This window comes from Rhinoderma darwinii, chromosome 1 (genome assembly GCF_050947455.1).
Source record: "Rhinoderma darwinii isolate aRhiDar2 chromosome 1, aRhiDar2.hap1, whole genome shotgun sequence".
Classification (NCBI taxonomy): domain Eukaryota; kingdom Metazoa; phylum Chordata; class Amphibia; order Anura; family Rhinodermatidae; genus Rhinoderma; species Rhinoderma darwinii.
Window position 1 is genome coordinate 610087840 of NC_134687.1, and position 23306 is coordinate 610111145.

General features: G+C 35.9%; 1 protein-coding gene across 1 annotated transcript in view; it reads left to right on the forward strand.

Moving 5' to 3' along the window:
- ONECUT2 (one cut homeobox 2) overlaps positions 1 to 3083 on the forward strand; it is a 35249-nt gene extending 32166 nt beyond the window's left edge. The window contains exon 2 of the mRNA XM_075841266.1: positions 2240 to 3083. Within this exon, the coding sequence (XP_075697381.1) occupies positions 2240 to 2526 (287 nt within the window). The 3' untranslated portion in view covers positions 2527 to 3083. The remainder of the gene's footprint in view (positions 1 to 2239) is intronic.
- Positions 3084 to 23306: the final 20223 nt, after the last annotated feature.

Sequence of the window (23306 nt, forward strand, 5' to 3'; positions counted from 1 at the left end):
AATATCATGGTAGAATAAACTATTCCAGACAAAGATATACATTTAAAAAACATATACCACAATGTATACCTTTTTTTTTCTTCTTACTATTCTAGCCTATTAGCGAAGTATCCCACTGTATGCCTATACAGTGGCATAAGTTGCAGCCCTACTTCGGGAGGAAATCCCAATGTACACGTCGAACTTTAACCAAAAACTTGATGTGAGCATATCCTTAGGTGTAATTGTATACTGGGATGCCCAAGATTGAAAATAGAGTTACATCGAGAGAGACAATTTCCATAGCTAGACCTCTAAAATGCCCTAAACATGTGTAACCAAACCCTCTTTGATTATTTCATTACTAGTAATCACTCTTGTTACCTATTGTTGGCCAGTATTCAGTCCCTGGTGAGCCAAAAGGATTAAACCAGTGAGCAAGCGTCCTCTCCACCTGATGGTGTATTGTCAAAAATAATTTTCCCTAGTGGTATAGTGTTTTGCTCCTGGTGTATTAGTGGTTTTGTCCCTAGTGGTTACCATATACTGTATGAGTGAGCAATTATCAGCTGTTTACCGCCACAACTGACTGGAACTCACAGAGATCATCTTTGGCGAAAAACCTGCCCTATTGGGTACTAGAAATAGAAATATTTTTGTAATGGAATAGCAGTTGATATGGTTTGTGTGATTTGTGGTCTTTTGATATACTTTATATGGTCTATGAGTGTGTGTATACTATACAATGAATATACATTTAGCAAAAACATTTGTATTTTTTTAATTAAAAGGGAGGACAACATCCAAATGCAACAAAGTTTGAGTTAGATGAGAGTTATCCAAGAAAAATATATGTAGACTACTGACGCCTTGACATCACTGATGTTTGTTGGCTCCATTACTTATCTGGTGTAGGGAACATTGATTTAAGATCATAGCAGCCCGATCTGGGAAGGGGTGGGGGTGTGACCAAAAATAAACATTTGAAACACAAATAATCCCCAAAAACCCACTTTGCTGATTTGATGGTAAATTTGTATTATTACATGCATTATCTTGTAGCCAAAAAATGGTGTTTTGTGTGGAAGGATGGAAACTTTTGGCCCAGGGAAGAAGTAAAAGTCGGTGGTATGGAGGCACCAACACATTTCTATATTATTTTTTATTTATTTAATACTACTCATTCAACTAACTAGTCTCAAAACAGTTCTGTATTGTTTGTAACATGTGCTTCTATAACTCAAGATGTTAGGTATTTTTGTAATTTACTTAATATTTCAATATGGTCTCCGAGAACGCTGGGATCAGGGCTGTAACACACACATCCATACATCACAACAGTCTATGGAAGTGCTAGATACATTGAAGTCTATGTACACAGCACCTCCATACTTTTTTATTCTCAGTGACCTCAGCTCCATATTTGGTCCTGCAGTATATGCAAAGTGCCCTACAATTTTGTGCTCATCTATATGAGCCAAAGTTAAAAATAGTCCAAAATCCTTCTAGTTCTTAAAGAGGCTCTGTCACCAGATTATAAGTGCCCTGTCTCCTACATAATCTGATCGGCGCTGTAATGTAGATAACAGCAGTGGTTTTTATTTTGAAAAACGATAATTTTTTAGCAAGTTATGAGCAATTTTAGATTTATGCTAATGAGTTTCTTAATGACCAACTGGGCGTGTTGTTCCTTTTTACCAACTGGGCGTTGTACAGAGGAGTGTATGACGCTGACCAATCAGTGACCAATCAGCGTCATACACTTCTCATTGTTCCAGCCCATTGTTACATTGTGATTGTGCAGTGAAGGAAGCTGGGCTGAAACAATGAGAAGTGTATGACGCTGATTGGTCACTGATTGGTCAGCGTCATATACTCCTCTGTACAACGCCCAGTTGGCAAAAAGGAAAAACACGCCCAGTTGGGCATTAAGAAACTAGTTAGCATAAATCTAAAATTGCTCATAACTTGCTCAAAAATGGTTACAGTGCCGATCACATTATGTAGGAGACAGGGCACTTATAATCTGGTGACAGAGCCCCTTAAGGAATTAAAAGTTAACCTGGATCTCTGACCTTTAAAAAACATTATCCAGACTGTTTTTGTAAGTCTTCAAGGGAATGAGAATTTGCCCAAAAATTCTTATTACTTCAGGTTCTTATTATTCTGTATCTGTGTTTTTACAATGCAGTTTTAGTTATTACTCAGTCCAGTAATTACTGTAATATTAATACTACATTTTTGTTTCTCATTCTCATAGCATGTAAACGCAAAGAGCAAGAACCGAACAAAGACAGAAACAGCTCCCAGAAGAAATCTCGCCTAGTCTTTACAGATCTCCAACGTAGAACACTTTTTGCAATTTTTAAAGAAAACAAGCGTCCGTCCAAAGAAATGCAAATCACTATTTCCCAGCAGTTGGGTCTGGAACTCACTACAGTCAGTAACTTCTTCATGAACGCCAGGAGGCGGAGTCTGGAAAAATGGCAGGACGATTTAAGTACAGGGGGAAGTTCATCAAACTCCAGCACTTGTACCAAAGCATGAAGGGGATAATGGCTTCTTAGTGGGCACAACTCAACTCAAACCAAAAAAAAAAGAGAGAAGAAAGGATATATATAATATATTTTTGTTGTTATTGATGGGGCCATTCACTGGTGACAATCTGTGTATTTGTGAAATAAAGTTCTACTGGGCTCAAGTGGAAAACAAAAAGTTCACATGGGATCCCAGTGTTGTGATTAGCAACCCTCATCTGCCATTGGGAACCATGGAGGTGGTGAGGACAGTTCATTGGGTCAGCAAACTAATTCTCCACATCTTCCAAGCAGTCAACATCTTGACATATATTGGAAACCCCAAGTAACACGGAAGTCATTGCAACAGGTCACATGCTCGTCAGATCATGGCATCGGGTTTAACATGTAAACCAGCAAAACACGATATTGTGTTCCATCCAACTCTATCCATAGCACAAGGGTTTTACAAAAACAACTCTTCTATTCATCATACACAAAGGCCATAATTGAGCACAATGTCAAAAACTCCAAAAACTTTTTGTTTTTTTCTTGTTTTTGTTTTAATGTTTCTTTAACAAGGTCTATTCTACATCCGTATTACTTTCAGCCTTTCTCAAACTACACAAGTACAATTGTAAAAGTACAGTGTTAAGCACAAAAGGACTTTCATTTATAGAGATCCAAAATATAAACGCCGGCTATAGTTTCATTTCCTTACTCCATAATCTTAAATATTCCTGTACATGATTCAGGTATTTTTTTTTTTTTCAGCATAGAATAGTTACTCAGGAGACACCTTAACTGCACAGTAGATAGCCAGTCATAGTTTTAATTTATTTTTAATTTTTTAATTTTATTTTTTTACTTATGCCATTTCCAACATTGTATCTAGTTATTTGTATGTCTATCTAGTTAATGGAGATGGATAGATATATGGGAAAAATATCTACATCTACTTTTTTAATTTTTTTCATAATTAGAGTACTCGACTCATTGCCATAAAAACCGTCTTGCATGTATTTGTATTTTTTTTTTTTTACCCTATCTGGAGAAGAAGGTACCGCACACACCAAAGAACGTAAAACACAACTAACCAAAGAAAAAGTAAAACAAAAAGTTTTACAGCCTAAACATACTGTGATTACTTCAGAAAACCAGATAGCTTACAACCCTACTTTATGTTGTTGGTTTTTTTTTTGTGGAAGTTCACTCAACAGAAAACCAAAAATATTCGTTGTTGTCTCTGTGGACACCCAGCCCTTCCCGTTTGATAAACGTTCTTCAAAACAAAATCCAATGTCAATGTCTTGTGTTGACATTTTACCAGTGGATGGCCCTCTCCTTGAAAACTCGAGTCTGTGTTCCAAAGCAAAAGCCAAAGGCTATAATATTCCTTTAAAGACACTTGAGACTGTTTTTTATGTACTACTTAATCGAAACCAAAGAAACTTTTTTTCTGCACCTAATTCTTCTGAAACAAAACTGTTCCATCGAAAGAAAGGAAGCACGTCAGGAAAAGTATCAACACACTGTGTTTGGATGGACATCTTACACACCTTAGGAAGCAGATCTTTGAAATAGGGTTTTACAAGGGTTGGAAGGAAAAATGCGACCGGAAAAAAAAATAATCTACAGTATGTGCTCGCTGCTTCATCTAACACTTAGTCCTCTTAAAGTTGAAGATTGTCTTTATTTTGTGCCTATGCAGTTTTTTCAAAGAACAAGGAATTGACCGACATGAACCTCAACAGCTGCAATACCAAAGATGAGTTCTCACAACTTTTTGTTTTCAGTTCATATTTGTCTTCTTGCATGGCTAAATGGCTTCAAGTGCCACCAGTAAGCTTTGTTAGCGGTACTTTTATCTTCTTGAACAAAGAAAAGAACATAGTTTGTTTCACAGTATACAATGTATATTTCCACTTGGAATAACTCATGACCACAGATTTGTGGCCTAAGATGTTGGGATAGTTAATAAAGAGGATGGCATTGAAAAAAACACCACGGCTCTGTAGACACATTGGTGGCAGCTATTTTGTGGCTAGGCTAATATTACATTCACTAATTTCGGGGGTAACGTCCATATAACGTCACCATATTCTAGCCTTTTTATAGGCTGAAAAAGTTTAGTTCACACAATTGCTGACCTAGTGGTTTAAGGCCATGGTTTACCCCCAAAAAAAATTTCCACTAATGGTTGACATCAGCTCAGAAAATAACATCTGCAAGGTGTGTTTGTGACATTTAAAGCAATTCAAGGATGCAAAACTTGTTGCTTTCATTATTCATGGTATAAATGTATTACACCAGGTATATTTCATGACCAAAATTCAAAAACATCTACTTGCTGATGAACATTTGAAAAAAATATTGGTGTTTTTGTTTAAATAGAGAAAAATTAATTGATTGAATTGAATTTATTCCTGCACTTAACAAATGCAAGAAATAAATTCAGCCATTTTTTGCCTATTAATCAAACAACCTTGATTATTTACAAAAAGCAAGCAATTTATATTTTGCTTCCAGAATTTACAAAATGGTATATCTCTGGGGCAGAGTATGAGACGTTCAAATGTAAATCTGAATAGATCATACTTTTATCCAGGAAAATATCTGTGTCAGATGAAATTTCTGCCATAATATTGATATAATAGATTTATTTTTGGTGTGTTTTTTAATTTCCCATACCTTACAGAGTGATATTAGAAAACGCAAGATATCACAGTAAAACAGAGTTTGTGAGTGTGGCCAACATTTAAGTGGCCACTACTTAAAGGAACACTTCAGGAAAAAAATACAATATGTTATGCCTAGTGCAGCGCCGGCAAGGTGGAGCGCTACTCAGACCTTCGAAGAGCACCAAAGATAGAAGACATGCACCGCCCCTTCCGGGCCTTCACTAGGTATAACACAGTGCTTAGGTTTTACCTGGAGTGTTCCTTTAATCATTAGCTGAGGATCTTCAAGAGATGGTGTCAACTTGGATATGATGTCTAGTATCCCAACATCTTATGCAAAGCCTGGCAACTAATATCATGGGCACAGCCAAGATGAGTTCAACTTTCAAGAAATCTTGGGTATTGTTTAATTATCCATGAAAGAACAAAGAAATGTGTTTATTAAATATGGTTGAATAGCTTTATTTAAATCTCTTTTAACAAAAGCTAAATCCAAAGACCTGACAATAACTAAACCAGTGAGAAAAATAATTACTCAAATCCGCTTGTGTTATAGCTGCAGTTCTTCCTGCATTATAGACAAGGCATTTGGGATTCAGAAAGGCCCTATGGCATGTAAAAATAATAATGTTAATTGCTTGTCACAAAAAAAAATATTTTTTAGGTTGTGGAAATAATTGAATGGTTACCTTGGCTTGTGTTTATTTATTATAATTGATATACTATTTAATTATTTATAATTTAACATAAATTACCCAATTTGTTGAATCTAATTTTACCCATTCTACAAAATATTTTTTTTGTAAAATGTATTTTCCTGTAATAATTTAATTTTCATCTTAAATTAAGGGTAAAGGGCATAAAGCAGCAGATATGCTTTGCTAGCCCTATTTTATTGGGGTTTATAAAGTAGTCAAATTCTGTTACACACTGGGATAATGCAGGTTACAAAAAGAAACAAAAAAAAAAAGAATTGTTTTTCCAAAAATTTTATTTAATTTTACACTGTCTTTTTATGATCTGTAATTAAATTATTTAAGTTATTCTACTATTTTGTTAGAAAATGGGGAGAAAAATATTTTTTGGGCATTTTATGTCATGGGGCAACTTATTTATTTAATTTATTATTCAGCTTCCTCAGAGAAGGTGCACTTGTATAGTTTATATTTTTTATTTAAAACAACTTAAGCACTAAATTATTTTGACCAGAACAACAGTGAAGATCGTAGACAAGCATGGATCATGGCTTGAAAATTGTACATTTGGAATACAATACAACACTACTCTTTTTCTTTACCGAAAATTTTGTTTTAAGAAACTCTATTTTTCCAGCTTCTTCTATAAGCTCGAGGGAAACAAAAATACAAAAAACATTCCAAACCAAAAAAAGAGAGAGAACCCTTAAACTAGCTGCTTCCAAGAATGAACTATGTGTGTTATAAGAAAAAAAATCTATTCCTAGTGAGAACCAAAAATAGGCTACCTCACTGACTTTTTCCTTTTGTAATTTAAATCGTGTTGATGATACCAAAGATACCAAAGATTTGTTTCACTTGTGCGGTCTACTGCTAGCATCTGCTCCGTTTTCAATATTCTAATCTCCTTTGGTGTAAAACAAGATTGTAAGACATGGCGCAATACTGTCGGCCATTCTTCCACCAAATGAGCTCCACTTTTTTACATATATACAGCTGTAGCTTGGATACCCCAAAGAAAACATAAATGAATACATTCATACAGAAGAAGCTAAAAAGATTAATATTTTCTGTATCAAGCAAAGTTGTTGTACATGCATAATGCAGGACGAGATCTATTAGATACATTTTTGCAACATGCACATTTTTTTATAAACCAAAATGTAAAAATAACCAAATGTAAAAAACACCAACAAAGCAAATATTTCTTCCAATAAGATTGTATTTCATAGTGGACTCAGTTACATGATTATAGCGAATCTCCTGCGTTGTTGATTAAATTATTTATAATAATAAAAATAATAATAATCATTTTATTATATAATATTATTCATCATTTTATTATTATTATACCTATTTTTCATATTATAATTACTACTATATTCCACACTACCCATATCAGTTGCATACAATGCTGTAAAAAAACTTTTCTAAAATAAATAAACCAAATGTTAAAAACACCATTTAAGCCAATATTTCTTATAAGACCCAATGCATTCTCAATACAACCGAATATAAGTTTTTATTTTGTACTCAATTACTAAACTGCTTGAGAGTAAATCTCCTGCATTTTTTTGTTTAAATTATTTATAATAATAACCAATAGAATAACAACAATAATAATAATAAAATATTTTATTTTAGAATAGTTTAATAATTTATTATTATTTTCATTATTATTATTATTATTTTTATTAATATTTTACTTTTATTTAATATTATATTACAATTACTTATATATTACATATATTAATTGCATAAAATGCCATAAAATTATCATTCTAAAAAATATATTTCGTTTTTTACCAGTACATACATCGGATTATTGCTAGTGAATGAACAATTTTACAATTTGATTTAGGAACTAAAATGACAAATATTAAAAATAATATTTAATATCTTATTAAAAATGAAATAGACATAATTCTGCATAACCATTAAAAAAATTCTGCGGGTCATGTACGGGCTTTGTCTTTTGCCCGATTACCAAAAACATTCCCATCCTATAACATTTTGATATTTATGTATAAAATTTTTTTGCAAATGAAACATGTCATTGTCTACTGCAGCCTCCTAATTTAATTTTTTCTTTCCCTGTAAAAGTTGTATATTATACACACACACACACACACACACACACACACACACACACACACACACACACACACACACACACACACACACACACACACACACACACACACAAACACACACACACACACACTATGGTATGAGTGCCTTGCTTGAACCAAATAAATAACGTCTTCAGCCCTAGATCATGATTCTGCGTACTTCAACAGATTATTTTACATGAAATAAATTAACTTTTCTGCAAAAAACCCCCACCAAAAATACAAAAATAGAAGCAAAAAGAAACACAAACAAACCAAAACCAAATGTAATAATACCAAAGTTCCTCTTACCCCAGAAGACCCTAGTCTCGTCAATGTCTACTACTGTGTATAGATTATTTTACTTGATCTTTCTACGGTTTCAAAGCTTTAAAATGAAAATAGGCAGCAATGTAATGCAGGTAGGCCGCACAAATTCCTTACCGAATTTTCTCAGATATACCTCATAGATAATAGTGTTTAGAGTAATGTTATTATAGCGTATGTAATAAATGGTTCGCTGTTTCTTTTAGTAAATGTGATTTCAAGAAAAAAAAGCTTTATACGTTCTAGGTTGTGCTTTTGTAATAGTCAAGAAGGTGCGCTTAATAATGAAATAATGTATGTTGTTTTTTTTACATAATTTATTTATTTGAAAATGGGAAGAGTTGCAGAAATAGAGCCCAAACGTTTACAGTTTTTCATATTTTGCTGAAGAAACAATCTGTATTTACCCCTTTACGGCTATTCATATGAGCTTGTATTGCTGAGCAATGCGCTCCAGGCTGCAAAGGGTTAATTTTAATTTTTTTTTATTTTTTTTTTACTGATAAAAAATACAAATATTTTCAACATTTGTGCTTCTTCCTTTTAAGCTTGTTCTGTATTGCTGTGTTGTATAAATATTTCTAGCAGAAAGCTACTGATTTAACATGTACTTGTCTCTTTAAAGGCTACCATTTCTTTAGGCAAATACAGTATTTATAACAATGCAGTTAAGAAATCATCTGTTGGACATATACACGTTAAAAGATAATTTTTGACACTTATTGTGACCTCAAATTCAATCATTTCCATCGCACACGCACACACACACACAGACACACACACACACACACACACATATATATAGATATAATATTTACCACCAATTGGCGGTTCATTGCTCACACCCATTATGCATTAGATATTATTGTGCAAATAGCAGTTCCCTTTATCCTGGACCCTAAAGCCTCTTTGTTCGCTACAGTTCATTCCTGTAATCCAAATCCATCACTTGTAACTGTTACAATGCTCATTAAAGTAAAAGTCCACCTGTGATCACCATTTTAGCTTTCTTTATCTACATGGGTCCAATATTCTATTCTGATTAATTTTTGAATCTATCTTCATGGGGGTAAGAGATCCATTTTTCTGTTATAGTGCTCCAAATCCCCTGATTTCCTTCAGACATGGATTTAATTTATAAAATTCTGGCTGCCTGCAGCCACCACTAGAGGGAGCTGAGGAACTTACTGCATACATCTTTGATTTCAATGTCTTGTTTGTATGCAGTAAGCTCCTAGTTTTGGCTGCAGGCAGTCAGAATCTTATCCTTTTATAACTATTCATGAGATTTGGAGCTCTGTATCAGAGAAACAGAGCTCCGACCATTATAAAGATATAATAATAAATGAATCAGCAAAATTTTGGACCTAAAAATGAAATGATGTTAAAAGGTGAAAGTTTATTTTATGTGGAAGCATATTTAATATATTTTATAATGCCAAGTAATTAAACTGTATCCATTTTTTTAATAAAAATTCCAAGATTTTGCTGTATTTAAGTCACATGACCACAATAAGTATCACCAAACGTTCATATATAAAACAACTGCACACACTATATCTACCTTTCCTTTATGTAGCAGCAGTTTATTAATGTCTACCATGCTTTGATATTTGCCACAGAATACTCCATATTTCTTTTGCACTGTATAATATTTTTATAAGTCTTAATATTTCATTCTGTTACAGTCAATGTTTCAGCCCCTTAGCAACTCATGATGTCTATCATTAAGATGTTTAATACCAAAGACTATCTCATAGATTTCATTGTGCTATTTGTAATTTACACGAGAGGTCCATCACTGTTACGACTTCTGGGAATTTTAGCAGCTTTCCTGAAATTAAGTTATTCAACTTGCTTTTGCACCTCTCTACCTACAAGAGTTTGGTCATAAGGCCCCATAGTGTAAAAAAAAAATATTGATATTGACAGACATTAAGACATCTTCCCATTCTCAGATACATAGGTGCCATTTACCCTGCAAGGGTGCAAGTCTCCCCTTTCTTATGAGAAGTGCTATATATGTCTTTATACATGGCATGATTTTCAGCCAAACATCACACCACTTATGGCCACCCTAACAAAAAGAGAGCCCAAGAGGTTAGAGATGGAACACCAAAATCCATAGTTACATAGTACAGTTAAACAAAGGCATATATTAAGTTCAACCAAGGGACAGGAGAAATGGAAAGGATATGGGTGAACTTTAGAACTTTGTTTTACCCATAATACTTTAATGGGATTTCATCTCCTTGAAGTTGGTCATATACCAATGTTTAAAGGACAATTATTTGAGGTGCCACTGTGTGGGGAAAGGCCGTTCATATTCTATGAAAAATACCCAATATCTCAACATACATCGTTTAATACTTTTCCATTTGTAGTATCAGGCTAAAAAATCAGATCAGGTATGACCATCTTAAAAGGAATGTGTCGTCAAAAAAATGACCTTTTGTCTAGATCAAGTTTTTATCTTAAATATATTATTTAAGAATTTCTGGTGATTTTTTTTTTACATTTTCTGTGTCATTATCTATATTAAAAAACAAGATCCTAAAATGTTGCAGTTTTTACACTGGCCACTAAGCCTCACAATACACTAACACTTTCTGTTCTGTATAGATCACTTCTCAGCAGACATCTCATTATCATCACAGACAGGATTACACAGACAGGTAACACCTATATGTAGATAACATAGGATCCTCCATGAATAACAGACTGACGCTTCCTGTTCTGTAGAGATCACTTCTCAGCAGTCATCTCATTATCATCTCAGGCAGGATTACACTGACAGGTAACACCTATATATAGAGAACACAGGATCCACAATTCATATTAGACGGACCCATCCCGTTCTGTGGAGATCACTTCTCAACAGTCATCTAATTATCAACACAGGCCGGATTACACTGACAGGTAATACCTAGATATAGATAACACAGGATCCACCATTGACAATATGTGATGTACACAGCTTCCCTCCTCTTGCTCCCTGCACATCGACCTCTGCACAGGTCACAGAGCATGCCTAAATAGAAGTCAATAGGTCAGCTTCAGACTATTGTTATCCATGGTCCATGTGGCTGCTGTAAAGCATATCTCTAAATGCTTTTAACAGCAGCTCAGGCAAGATACCTGCCCCATAATCATGTACAGAAAATAGAATAAAATATCAACAATTGAAAAATAAAAACATCAGAAATAAAGTATATGTTTCACTATCTGGTTTTAATTAGGAAATAAAATATAGGTGATACATTCCCTTTAATACCTGAGAACTAAACAGGTTAGGCTAAAGTCTTACCCTAGGAATTCTGTGTAGAGATTTGCAAATTGCTCAGTATATCTATAACACAGTAATCCATAATAATAATATATATATATATATATATATATATACATACATATATATATATATATATATATGGATTAGGCCTACATATTGCATGCCAGCATCTCTCTGCACGACTACACTATTTTGTTGCTAATAACCTTTATTTCTGTACAGAATATTTTTTTTTCACTAATTGTATAATATGTCTGGGGCAGTCAAATCAACAGCTAAAAATACCAAAGGTTCATGTGCTTTTCTGTCTGATGATGAACGTTCCTATTTAGTGTCATGTTAATATTTGTATATGTGTGTGTTAATATAAATGTCACTTTTGCCAAAGAAATAGACTTAATCATGGATGCACACATTAACATTTCCAGTATTCCGAAACCTTCCATAACAACTGGTTGACTTGTAGCCAGCCACCTTTATGTACAATGTATACAGGTACGGTCCAGAAAAATGCGCCTAAGTTTTGCCAAAGAATATTGTTACTTTTGACACCTAAGTTAATGTTTGTGAGTGTTAAACAAGTAAAACTGTATTGATTTATACTTTTGTATAATAAAAAATATGAGTTCAATTGTTTTCAGTTTTCCAAATGTTAACATTAATGCAAAATGGCTGTTTTCCGGATATTTTCTTCACTGTTTTGCCAAAGAAACCATTATTTATTTATTATTTTTGCCCAAAAATTTGCTTGACCAACAGAAAACTGGGCAAATTGTATAAAATGTACAAATGAAATTTTCCTTAAATTTTTTTTAGAACTGCAATGCTTTACCCAAAATGTCCATTATTTTTCATTTGATGCAACTTTTGTAATTTTTCTTTCTGTGATTAGATTTTTATGACTTGTACCGAAATGTGAAATTGAATTGTTTACGTAAATATATACATTTATATGTGTCAAATCTGAGTTATTTTTTATTTGCCAAATCTGGGATGTATCAATTTGCATGTAATTTTAATGTTTTGATTCATTCTGTTAAAGAATGCCTTTATAATTATTGGAAGGTAACAGTATTTTTAATGCTCAATCCCAATACAGTCAAATTGACCCAATTTCCAACAGTGGAATTCATTAAAAGTATAAAAATTATGCAAACTCCAGGCAAAACATTGTGCTTTTGGCCAGGCCCATGGAGCTCAACATCTTTACAAACATATACTTACCTAAATGCCACCATTTCAGGGATTACAAAATTGACCTCTACTAGGTTGCAGTTGAAGTCTGGGCTGGCCATGACAACCGAGCAGCTCTAGTATGGGCCCCCTGGCAGGCAACACTACAAAAGCACTGCCTGCCAGGTGCCTCATGCCAGTTCTGCTCGGTTGTCATGGCCAGCCCAGGCTTCAGCTGCCGTCTAGTAGAGAAAAGCTGATTTTTCAGTTTTCGGATATATATTGCTGCCAAGTCATCAAACTTTATAATAGAAATGCAGTCAACATTTTATTTTAAGGTCCACAGCTCGGAAACGGGGGATTAGTTACATTGCTGGGGTTATTTCAACACAATGCTGTTTATTGAGCATTGGTCCCTGCGAGTAGCACCACAGTGTCCATCCCTATGACCAAATTTGAATGTGTTCACATTATATAGTTTGTGCAATTTAGATGTTCATCTTAATAACTGAAAATCATAAATATTGCTACAAGCTAGAGTTATATTATCAACCATAAAGTATTGTCATAGTAGCAATCCAACCTAATGGGGAACTTAACAACTGATATCATCGGTTTTGACAATGATCAATTCAAACCATGTTAGAAAACAATTTATACAATCATTAAAATTCTGATTGTTCTATCTAAGAGAGAATATTTTTGGCTTTCGCAAATATTCCCATGCATTTTTTATAGTACTTGTTTAAATATTATACTTCCATCTTGTTGACTACACTATCTCATGTGTACCTCCATGTTTAACAACACTTAGATTCACAGTTAAAGTGGGTTCTCCGACCATACAGTTTTATGGCATATAAACTACGTATGTCATAAAGTTCATTTGGTTTGGTTTCCCATTACTGGGACTGCAAATAATACTGAAAATGGGATTCCCTAGTCCACTGCGAGGTGGCTGCATATTAAAGTAAATTAGACATATAGAAACAAGCAAATGCGCTCACTGGGCTGTTTACGGATCTATCTTCCACTTGCATTGCAGATTGAAATTCACTGAGAAAATACATGACTTTTCCGCACAAGAATGAGCAGGCTGTGGATTTGAAGATCTGCAGTATGCTGATTTATGTGCAGATTTTTTCGACACATGTGGCTGGGGTTTTCGAAAACACCATCTACTGGCATTGTACTGTACAATGGTGCAGATTTTCGCACTGCAAATTCATAGCAAATCCACAATTCCTGTTCTTGAACTTTTTTTTTGAGTTTCAACAATGCATTGCAATGTGGTCACATGAAATCAGAAGATCTCTGAATTTAGCCTTGTGTGCGAATAGAGAATAAATAATGTTAGTCAAACCAGTAAACAACAAGGAAAGTTTTTATAAAATATACACACTTTAGGTGTGGAATGTTCAACTTCAGCAAAACTTGGTTTAAGACATACTGTTACATAAAACCAACAATCCTAGTTTTTCCTAAATGCTCTTGAACAGACCACTGATATTTTGTCAATTTACCAGTAATAGTTGTACTTTGCAATCTCAAATGAGAGAGTTTTTATTGCTGATTCCTTCTGTGTCTCAATAGTCTTCCAAAAAGGACACAACAGTACACAAGAAAAATTTTAAATATAGAAATAAAGAAAATAATTTCCCTAAACGGAAAGATAGGCAAAACAAAAGAATATACCTTAGACATAACAATTAGTTGTGGGTTGAGGTCTTAAATGTATCTCTATTGCGGTTATTCCAACGAGATGGCTTCCTCAAAGACTTCAAGGATTGGTGCTACATTTTTTAAGTTTTTATAGTTGAGAAACCATAAATACCCACTATTAATTTCTAATTTTTACCCGCTAGAGATAAAAAAAAAAAAAAGCACAGGGGACAGCAGCGGTAGAAACTTGGGGGTTTGTCCGGGATAAATCTCTAGACTTATATTGTGATTATTAAAAAGTTCTCTCTTATGTGGAACAAATGTGCATTTTAACTGCAATTATGTCATGACTAGTAGCGAAACATTAAATAAAATATTTTATTTTGTTTATTATATTTTGCCAAAGTGTGTCTCATTGTCATAGTTTATAATTGGACATTGCTATTTATATGTATGGAATCATATTTACATTACACATCATGTGTAAGTTTCCTTTTGTTTGTGTCTTTATGTTTTATTTTGATTTAATGGGCCTTTTTATTTTATTTTGCTACTGCACTGATTGAAGATGGATAATTGGGTAGCCAACGACACATTGGGGCACTTTAATTCTTAGATAAACCCCAGAATTCTAGCAATTCAGAAAAGTGTTGAAAAAATATTTTGTATTTTGCTCTTTTTTATTTATTTTATTGTATGATGTCACCATTCTTATACATGAATGTTTTGTCTGCAATGTTGCTTAAATTGGTTTCTTTGATTATTTAATTACTATCATTAAATGGTAGTGCTGTAAATTCTGCAATTAATGTCAAATAAACAGCTTTAATTCACTTGTATTGAATGATTGGTTTTCTCTAAATATCTTTATGAAGGCATTGATTACATAGACTTTACCAATATTAGAAGGGCATCTCCATCAACAATGCATATATGCCACATTAATTTGTTATACCAGCTTTACCTAGATATTTTGAGATTCACACCTTGGACTACAGTGACAGGTATCATAAGACCCCTTTAATGGGACTTGATAGGTGCTTAAATTATTAGATATTCTGAATTATCGGACAGCAATGAAAGCGTTTTTTTCAAATGTATATTTACTGGTAGAGAACCTTCAAGAAGAAATAGCCCAAAACCTGCTGCTACAACTTTGTTTTTAACCTGAGTAATTTTCTAATTGTGTCTCCTTACTCTTTAGTCTTTTGCTACTGTTTAAAAACCTGCATGATGACAAGACATTCATAAAGACGTCACCACAGTGGGCTGTGATTGGCTGTACAACTCACATGACGTGTCATCCCGCAGGCATGTAAACAAAGATGCGGCTAGAGACCCAAACAGTAGCAAGGTCAAAAGTAGTGCATTTCGGCCGCAGTAATAGTTTTACTGCATATACATTAAATGGAATAAGACTGTGGATAAGAGAACGATTCAGGTGTTGTGATTACACGTAAGCTAAGCAGGAGTACTCAATGTCAAGCAGCAGCTCCAAAAGCAAATAATATTTTAGGGTGTACAAAATATGAGATAAAAACCTGAGATCCAAATATAATATTACTATTATACATTGTAAAAAGGATGTATGAGAGCTGACGAGGGTTCAGAGGTGGGCGACTAGATTATTAAAAGGAATGGAAGGTCTTTTTTTATAATGAGAGGCTAGAAAAATCGGGTTTGTTCAACTTGGAAAAAGATGGCTTAAAAGTGATCTCATCTACATGTATAATCAACACGAAATGTGTGATCAACACAAAAAGCTGGCAGAGGATTTCTTTATTCCAAGGACCTTACAAAGAACCATGGGACATTCATTGTGTGTGAAGGAAACGCAACTAAGACATCAATATAGGATATAGGTTATATAATAGGTTCTTTACAGTTAGGCCTTATTCACACAAACGTGTCCGTTTTGCGTGCGCAAAAAACGCTGCGTTTTGCGCAAGCAAAAGTTCAGTGTGACATGTGTATATGGTGCATGGCTGCGTGATTTTCGCGCAGCCGGCATCATTATGACACTCCCTTTTTATGTGACGACACAGTAAAGAAGGAGGGGATTTTATGTTTCCCTTCTCTTCTTTACCAGCTGTAGCGCGAACCACGAGCGTCACCCGGAAGTGCTTCCGTGTGCATTGCGCGATTTGCACGCACCCATTGTCTTTAATGGGTGCGTGCTGCGCGAAACACGGGCAAGTATAGGACAGTTCGTGAGTTAAACGCAGCGCACATACGCTGCGTGAAAATCACGGACAGTCTGAACGGCCCCATTCACTAACATAGGTCCGTGCGACGCGCGTGAAAATCAATCGTGTGAATAAGGCCTTAGAGTAGTAAAACTATGGAATGCCCTATCCCAAGAGGTAGTAATGGCAGATACTATGTCAGCATTCAAAAAAGGCGAGGTGTTTATCTAATGAAAATGGCATTGAGGGTTATAATTAATCTAGCAATGAATGACATATAATTGATCTGAGGATGGTTGAACTCGATGGACTTGTGTGTTTTTTCAACTTATGTAACTATATAATAGCGAGGGACCCTAAAGTTGTGTCTGAGAAACCGTGGCACTGCAGCTCTGTCCCTCTCTGGTCTTACACTTTATCAAGAAATGTTATCAAGTTTAAATTGAAAACAGTGGTCATTGTTTTGTTTTCAAACCGGGACAAAGCAATGACCCGACCTGGTCCTCTTGTACGTGCGGTGCGTCGCCTACTTAGGGTGTTTGAGCACGGTATCAAGATGTCATAACGTGCTTTATAGTCTGTTGTTCCACTGAACTGACGCTAGTCGCCATCCCGCACATTCAGTGAGGAGAGAGGATACAGTGTACAGGATGTAACTATGATGTTTCCTCCCATCTCCTTCTGTGGCTGCCTGACGTAATGCTCCTCAGTACTGGCACAGCATTCTATTACTGTATCTTTTAATCTTCTATTGACTAGCATGCTTATGATGTCTTAGGCTGCCAGACAATGGCAGGATGGCACTCATTGAAGTGATAGGAGGAAAATATAAACTGGGAATGTTGAGCAGGATTGGAGAAGGCACGCTGGCTATTTGTATATACAGGGATGGGAGGCAGGGCTAATTCCTTCTGTCTTTTTACAGGCTGAGTGGCTATATAAGCTGTACGTCAAAACCCGAGGTAAGCTAAAATGGCGGCCTTTTAGGCATTTGTTTGTGACCCCAACACACACATAAACTAGTACCCGCACTGACACGATTCCTGCTGTACCTCACCACCTAATATTTTGCTGTTCCTGCTGCCAGCATAGGCTAGCCCCAGGTTAGCTTAAATAGCAGCCTTGCTCTATTTCCTTTTCATGGGCACAGGGCATGACTCTATTATTTTCAGTGGGCACAGTGTATGATACTGTTATATTGTGGGGGCTCAGTGTGGGGCACTATCAGAAGTTTGTTTTAGAATAGAGTGTAAAAATGACTGAAAAGTGAGGAGCTTTATATGTATGTGTGGTAAACCCTGCGTCATCAAGTTCAGAGTTCTGGGCCGGACGGAAAAGAAAAGGAAAGAGAACGACTTCAAGATGTCACCTGTGAGTCAGTGAATATCATTATTTATTCTCTCAGTTTATCTCTGTATTGAGCTTGGTTCTGGCACTTATGTACTGTACTCTATTATTAATGACATTACATTGATATATAATATATTTGGAATATTGTAATAGTGCTTTTTTTACTACCTGTATATGGGCTGCATCAAATATCAGATAAAGTACACATATTTGTTGTCCTTGTTATTGGTCATACCAACTACATTAGTGTACAAAGGGAAAAAACTTCTATTAATTCTTTTCCTTGTGTAATGCAAACAAAATGAGCAGGTAGTGGTTCAGCTTTGCTGCCATAAGAGACACCAACACATTCCTAAAAAGAATACAAAAAATTTAAGGGGACAACAACAACAACAACAACAACAACAAAAATGTCTTCATTACAATGTATTATTCCAAAACATATCAATGACCATTAGTAAAGTGTAGGTTACACTATCTTGCCCCTGTAACATAGAAATGAGTGAATATGATCACTATACATAGCTATATAGGTAGCAAGGTCGAAAGAAGATACAAGCCCACCCTTTAGTGCTGATCCGGGGGAAGGCAAAAAAACCCTATGAAGTGCAGTAATTGCCAATTGCCTCATTAGGTTCATTAATCCCATACACTGTATAGTTATTTTTATGCTCCTGCCTGAGGCCACTATTAAGAACCAGACACTCTTTAATAGAAAACATGATTTTACATATTAACTGTTTAAGCCGTAATAAATCTAACATCAGAATAAAATGCTTACAAAAAATCAATAAAAACTATATTCCAAGGGAACGGTAGAGTTTCTGTCTGGTGTCATGATTCTGATTGTGCCGTCAGCTGGTGAAATCCACGTTAATACTTGTAAATGAACCAGCAATTAAAAATCAACGTTGCAAAAACATCAAAAACTCTGAGACGAGTATTGACCAATTCATTTCTACTGTGAAATTCCCTTGAAAAGAATCAATATCTTTTGATTCATACTTCAAAGTTTCCACATTGGGTTACGTGTTTGGACGACAGAGGTAGTTTCTGATACAGAAATCCATGTCGAATTTTCATACTATTTTGAGCAACAGAAATAGTGCACAAAATTAGATGGCCATTCAAAGAGAATAACTGTCATCCGAACCTGCTGTTTTTTGTGGAGTCCAGAGTACTCACTATTGGCTAAAGCGTTCATCCGTCAACTATCCAAAGTGAGTGGCTAGCTTTAAAGAGAACCTTTCTAGTTTTATTTTTATTGTGTAGAGTGAGCAACTGTAAAATCTCGCAGCTTTGTAATGTATCTTCATTACCTTTTTTTTAGCCTTTTTCACTTTTTACTCTTGGCAATTGTTGCTGATGAGCGATGTTATTAAGGATTTACCTTTAGGCCTCATGCAGGCGACCCTATTATAAATCTGTGTTAAAAAGATCCGTAATTTAATACCTATATCCTTCTATAAGCCGTACTGTGGCATACTCCATTGTGGTTTATGCCATATTATAGAGGCATTCTCGCCTTGAAGCATTGATTCTAGTGGAGAATATGGCGGCACACTGAGAGATAAAAAGATCACACTATGGACACATTGAAAGTTAAATAAGTTAAGAGCTTAAATAACACTCCCAGTGGACAGATCGGGTGATGTTTTTTGAAAAAAAAAAGCAGCCATGTTTTTTTTAAAATCCTAGACAACCCCTTAATGACCACCGATACGCCTTTTCATGGCAGCCTAATCTAAGTCCTCCACGGGTGTCCCGTGCAGGCTGGAGCGGGTGCTCAGTTTTCTCATTACAGCCTGGCTCCTGCTCAAGCCGTAGTGATCGAAGTTTCCTTTGATTGCGACTGTTTTTCCACTCAGATGTCGCTGTCATTAGCGACCGCTGCATCTGAGTAATTTACAGAGGGAGGGGGCTTCCTTTGTCACCCATCGGCGGACCGCAAATGCGATTGCGGGCTGCCGATGTGCTGCTATGGCATCCAGGGGCCTAACAAAGGCCCCCAGGTCTGCCCTGACTATATGCCTATTAGGCCGTGCCAGAGGCATGGCCTGATAGATGCTTGTCAGATTTATAGTGACAGGCAGGTATACCAAAGCATTATATAAGCGATTAAAAGATCCCACAGTGAAGTCCCTAGTGGGACTGAAAAAAAAATTAATGTGAAATAAAAATTATTAATAAAGGTACATAGAAAAATATATTATTTATATTTAATAAAAAGTGGTTTTATTTAGTAAAAGTGAAAAAATAAATAAAAACGACACATATATGATATTGGCGCAATCGTAATGACCCAAAAAGTTAGCATATTTTTTAAACCTCCAGATGAATGCCGTAAAAAAAAACCTGCAAAAAATGACGGCAAAATTGCTATTTTTTCCATTCCCCCCCAAAAAATAATATTACAGGTTAATCAATAAGTCCCATGTACCCGAAAATGGTAGCAATGAAGTCCCGCAAAAAACAAGCCCTCATATCGACGGAAAAATAAAAAAGTTATGGCGCTTGGAGAGCAGCGATGCAAAATAAAATTATTTTAGTTCAAAAGTGTTTTTATTCTGCAAAAGTAGTAAAACATAAAAAACTATACATATTTGGTATCGTCATAATCGTACCGTCCCATAGAATAAAGGTAGCATGATCTTTACGCTGCATGGCTAACTGCGTAAGTTTTTAATGCATAGAACTATGGCTAGATTGCTGTTTATTCATATTCCCCCCACAAAAAAGTTAATAAAAGTTAATCAAAAAATGTTATATACTCCAAAATGCTGCCATTTAAAAATAGAACTCAGCCTGCAAAAAATTAGTCCTCATGCAGCTATGTCGATGGGAAAATAAAAAACTTATAGCACTTTGAGTGTGACGATGAAAAAACAAAAAAAATTGCTTGGTCATTAAGGCCAGAATGCGTGCGGGGAAGGGGTTAAAGCTGTTATTGCTACAAAAGGGAGATCTACTTGTCTAAAGGGGTTTAATACTTATGCATTCAGCATTTATCAGTTATTTATTTTATTTAAAAAAATAAATCTACTGAATGGTTGTTCTCTCTGCAGTCCCTGGGGAATTTGCATGGGCTAAGACTGCATTCAAGTCCCTAAGTACTGCGTCCTGGGTCACACAACATGCTTTGTCACGCATCTACGGAATCCTCATTTCTCCATCTAATGCCTCTGTCCCCCACCTGTATCCTGAACTGGGAGAGAGACCTGGAGATAACCCTGAGCAATGCGATAATTTGTATTAACTCGCCTATGGGTCGTATATTATGACTAGTAGAGGGTTCCCTCCAAACTGCATGCCTTAGAGCCTACAGTCTGATCTCCCGGCTGGAGATGTGGCTATGAAGTGGGTTTAATACTACATATTGTCATGGCTGTGGTGAATGTGGTGAATGTGGACCCACTGGGCCACTCCACCGTAACAGCTGGTCAAGCAAAATGTCAATGACAGTCACTAGGGTGAGAGTACCTGCATAGCTGGCTTGTGCTGGGTAATCATAAGCTGACTTGTGCCGGAGAATCGGAGGCTGGTTTGTGCTGGACTATCAGAAGCTGGCTTGTACAGGATAATGCTAGTGATCCTTTGCAGACTAAAACAGGGTTAGACACAACATTGATCAGGCAATGAGGAAGTGGGCAGAGTTCTTTTTAAAGTTTTAGGTGCGCTGGGATTGGATAGGTGTGAAGTTCCTCGTACGGGCATTGGCCGGCGCCGGCGCCGGCGTCTCGAGAAGGAGAAGCCGACAGGGTTTGAGAGTCCTGCGGTCACGTCTGCCGGTAAGTGGGGAATGACGGTGATCAGCAACCACAGGCATCACACATATCTTTTGGGATGGTGCAATGGTGCAATGTTGACTATCTTCTTGGCTGCCCTGTGGAGAATTCAAGGATTATGCCATTCCTCGTTCTCCTACCCTGCTCATGCTCAACCTGTGATGTCCCCATTTCCACTAATAAAAGAATTGGTGATTCGGCATCTACTTAATGCAGCCTGTGCCTGTATTCCAGCATTGTGGTGTCATACGACTGTGCCTACATTGGGCAATGGTTTGCCAGGAGGTGATGTGAATGGCAGTCCTTAGAGCTATGATCTAGAAGTTTTAGGACAATGTCATAAAGCTTGGTATCAATGGGTATGCTTTCATAACTCAGTAGAATACTGTTACCTAGGGTCCTACCAATACCTTCATCCCTTCTTTTTCTTCTCTCCCCTTTCTCATCACTTGGGGCTTGTTCCCATCTGCATTCTGGTTTTCTGTTATTCTGCTCCATCATAGTAGCAGAACAATGAAAAAACAAGTGCCGAATTCGTCACCAATGGTGCCCATTGGAAATTATTAACATTAATGACTTCATCGGGTTTCCGTCATGGTGTCAGTCATTTTACCCCAAAAAATAGTGCATGCTATGCTACTGTTTTCCAGTATTTTGGACCAGTTCACAGATGTGCAGACTTAGGTCATGTTCACACAGAGATTTTTGCAGGCAGGCAGATTTTGACCTGTCTGCACATTCTTTGTGGTGTTTTTTGCGGCATTATTTGGCCGCAGCCATTGAGCGCTGTAGAAAAAAAAACCGCCTCCTATTGATTTCAATGGGAGGTCAGAGATGGAACCGCAGGAAAAAAAAGCCTCCGCCTCCCATTAAAAGCAATGGGAGGTGATTTTGGCGCGGTTTCCGACGTTACTTTGTCTTTGTTGTGTACGTTTATTTGTTTATCCGGAAGTTGTTTCCACAATTTTGTATCGACTTTCTCCAAATGGACTATATAACTTAAATTGTACTAATTTTCGGCTAGTTGGCTAGATTGCGCTGACATGTTTTTGTCTGTCTTTCCTCCTTGAAAAAAGTTTGAAAAATAAATAAATGTATATATATACTGACTAGAACAAATCGATGTAAAGCCGGTTTCCTATAATACAGGCACATTTTTGGGCCCTTATTAGGACTACAAGTCCCGGGCCTGACTTCAGGTCTAATCAGTCAATCTTACGGCATCATAGACCTTATACGGGCAGAACAATGTGCTTATGTTGCATTTGATTGAAACCATCTTTAGTGTCACTTGTAATACAGATAAATTTGTTGACTTTTTAGGGGGGTGAATACTTTTGCAATGCGCTGTATCGATAGAAAGAAAATGGCAGCTGCTTACTTCCGGTTGTATGGTACCAAATTGTAACATATTGATTAGCCTGAGTAAGACCTTATCTAAAGTATTCCAATTATATACTCTCTTGGTAAAGCAATAATAAGAGCAATATAAATTAATACAGTAGATTGAAACAAACAAGAGCATCTAAGCTGATCGAATTACATAACACTT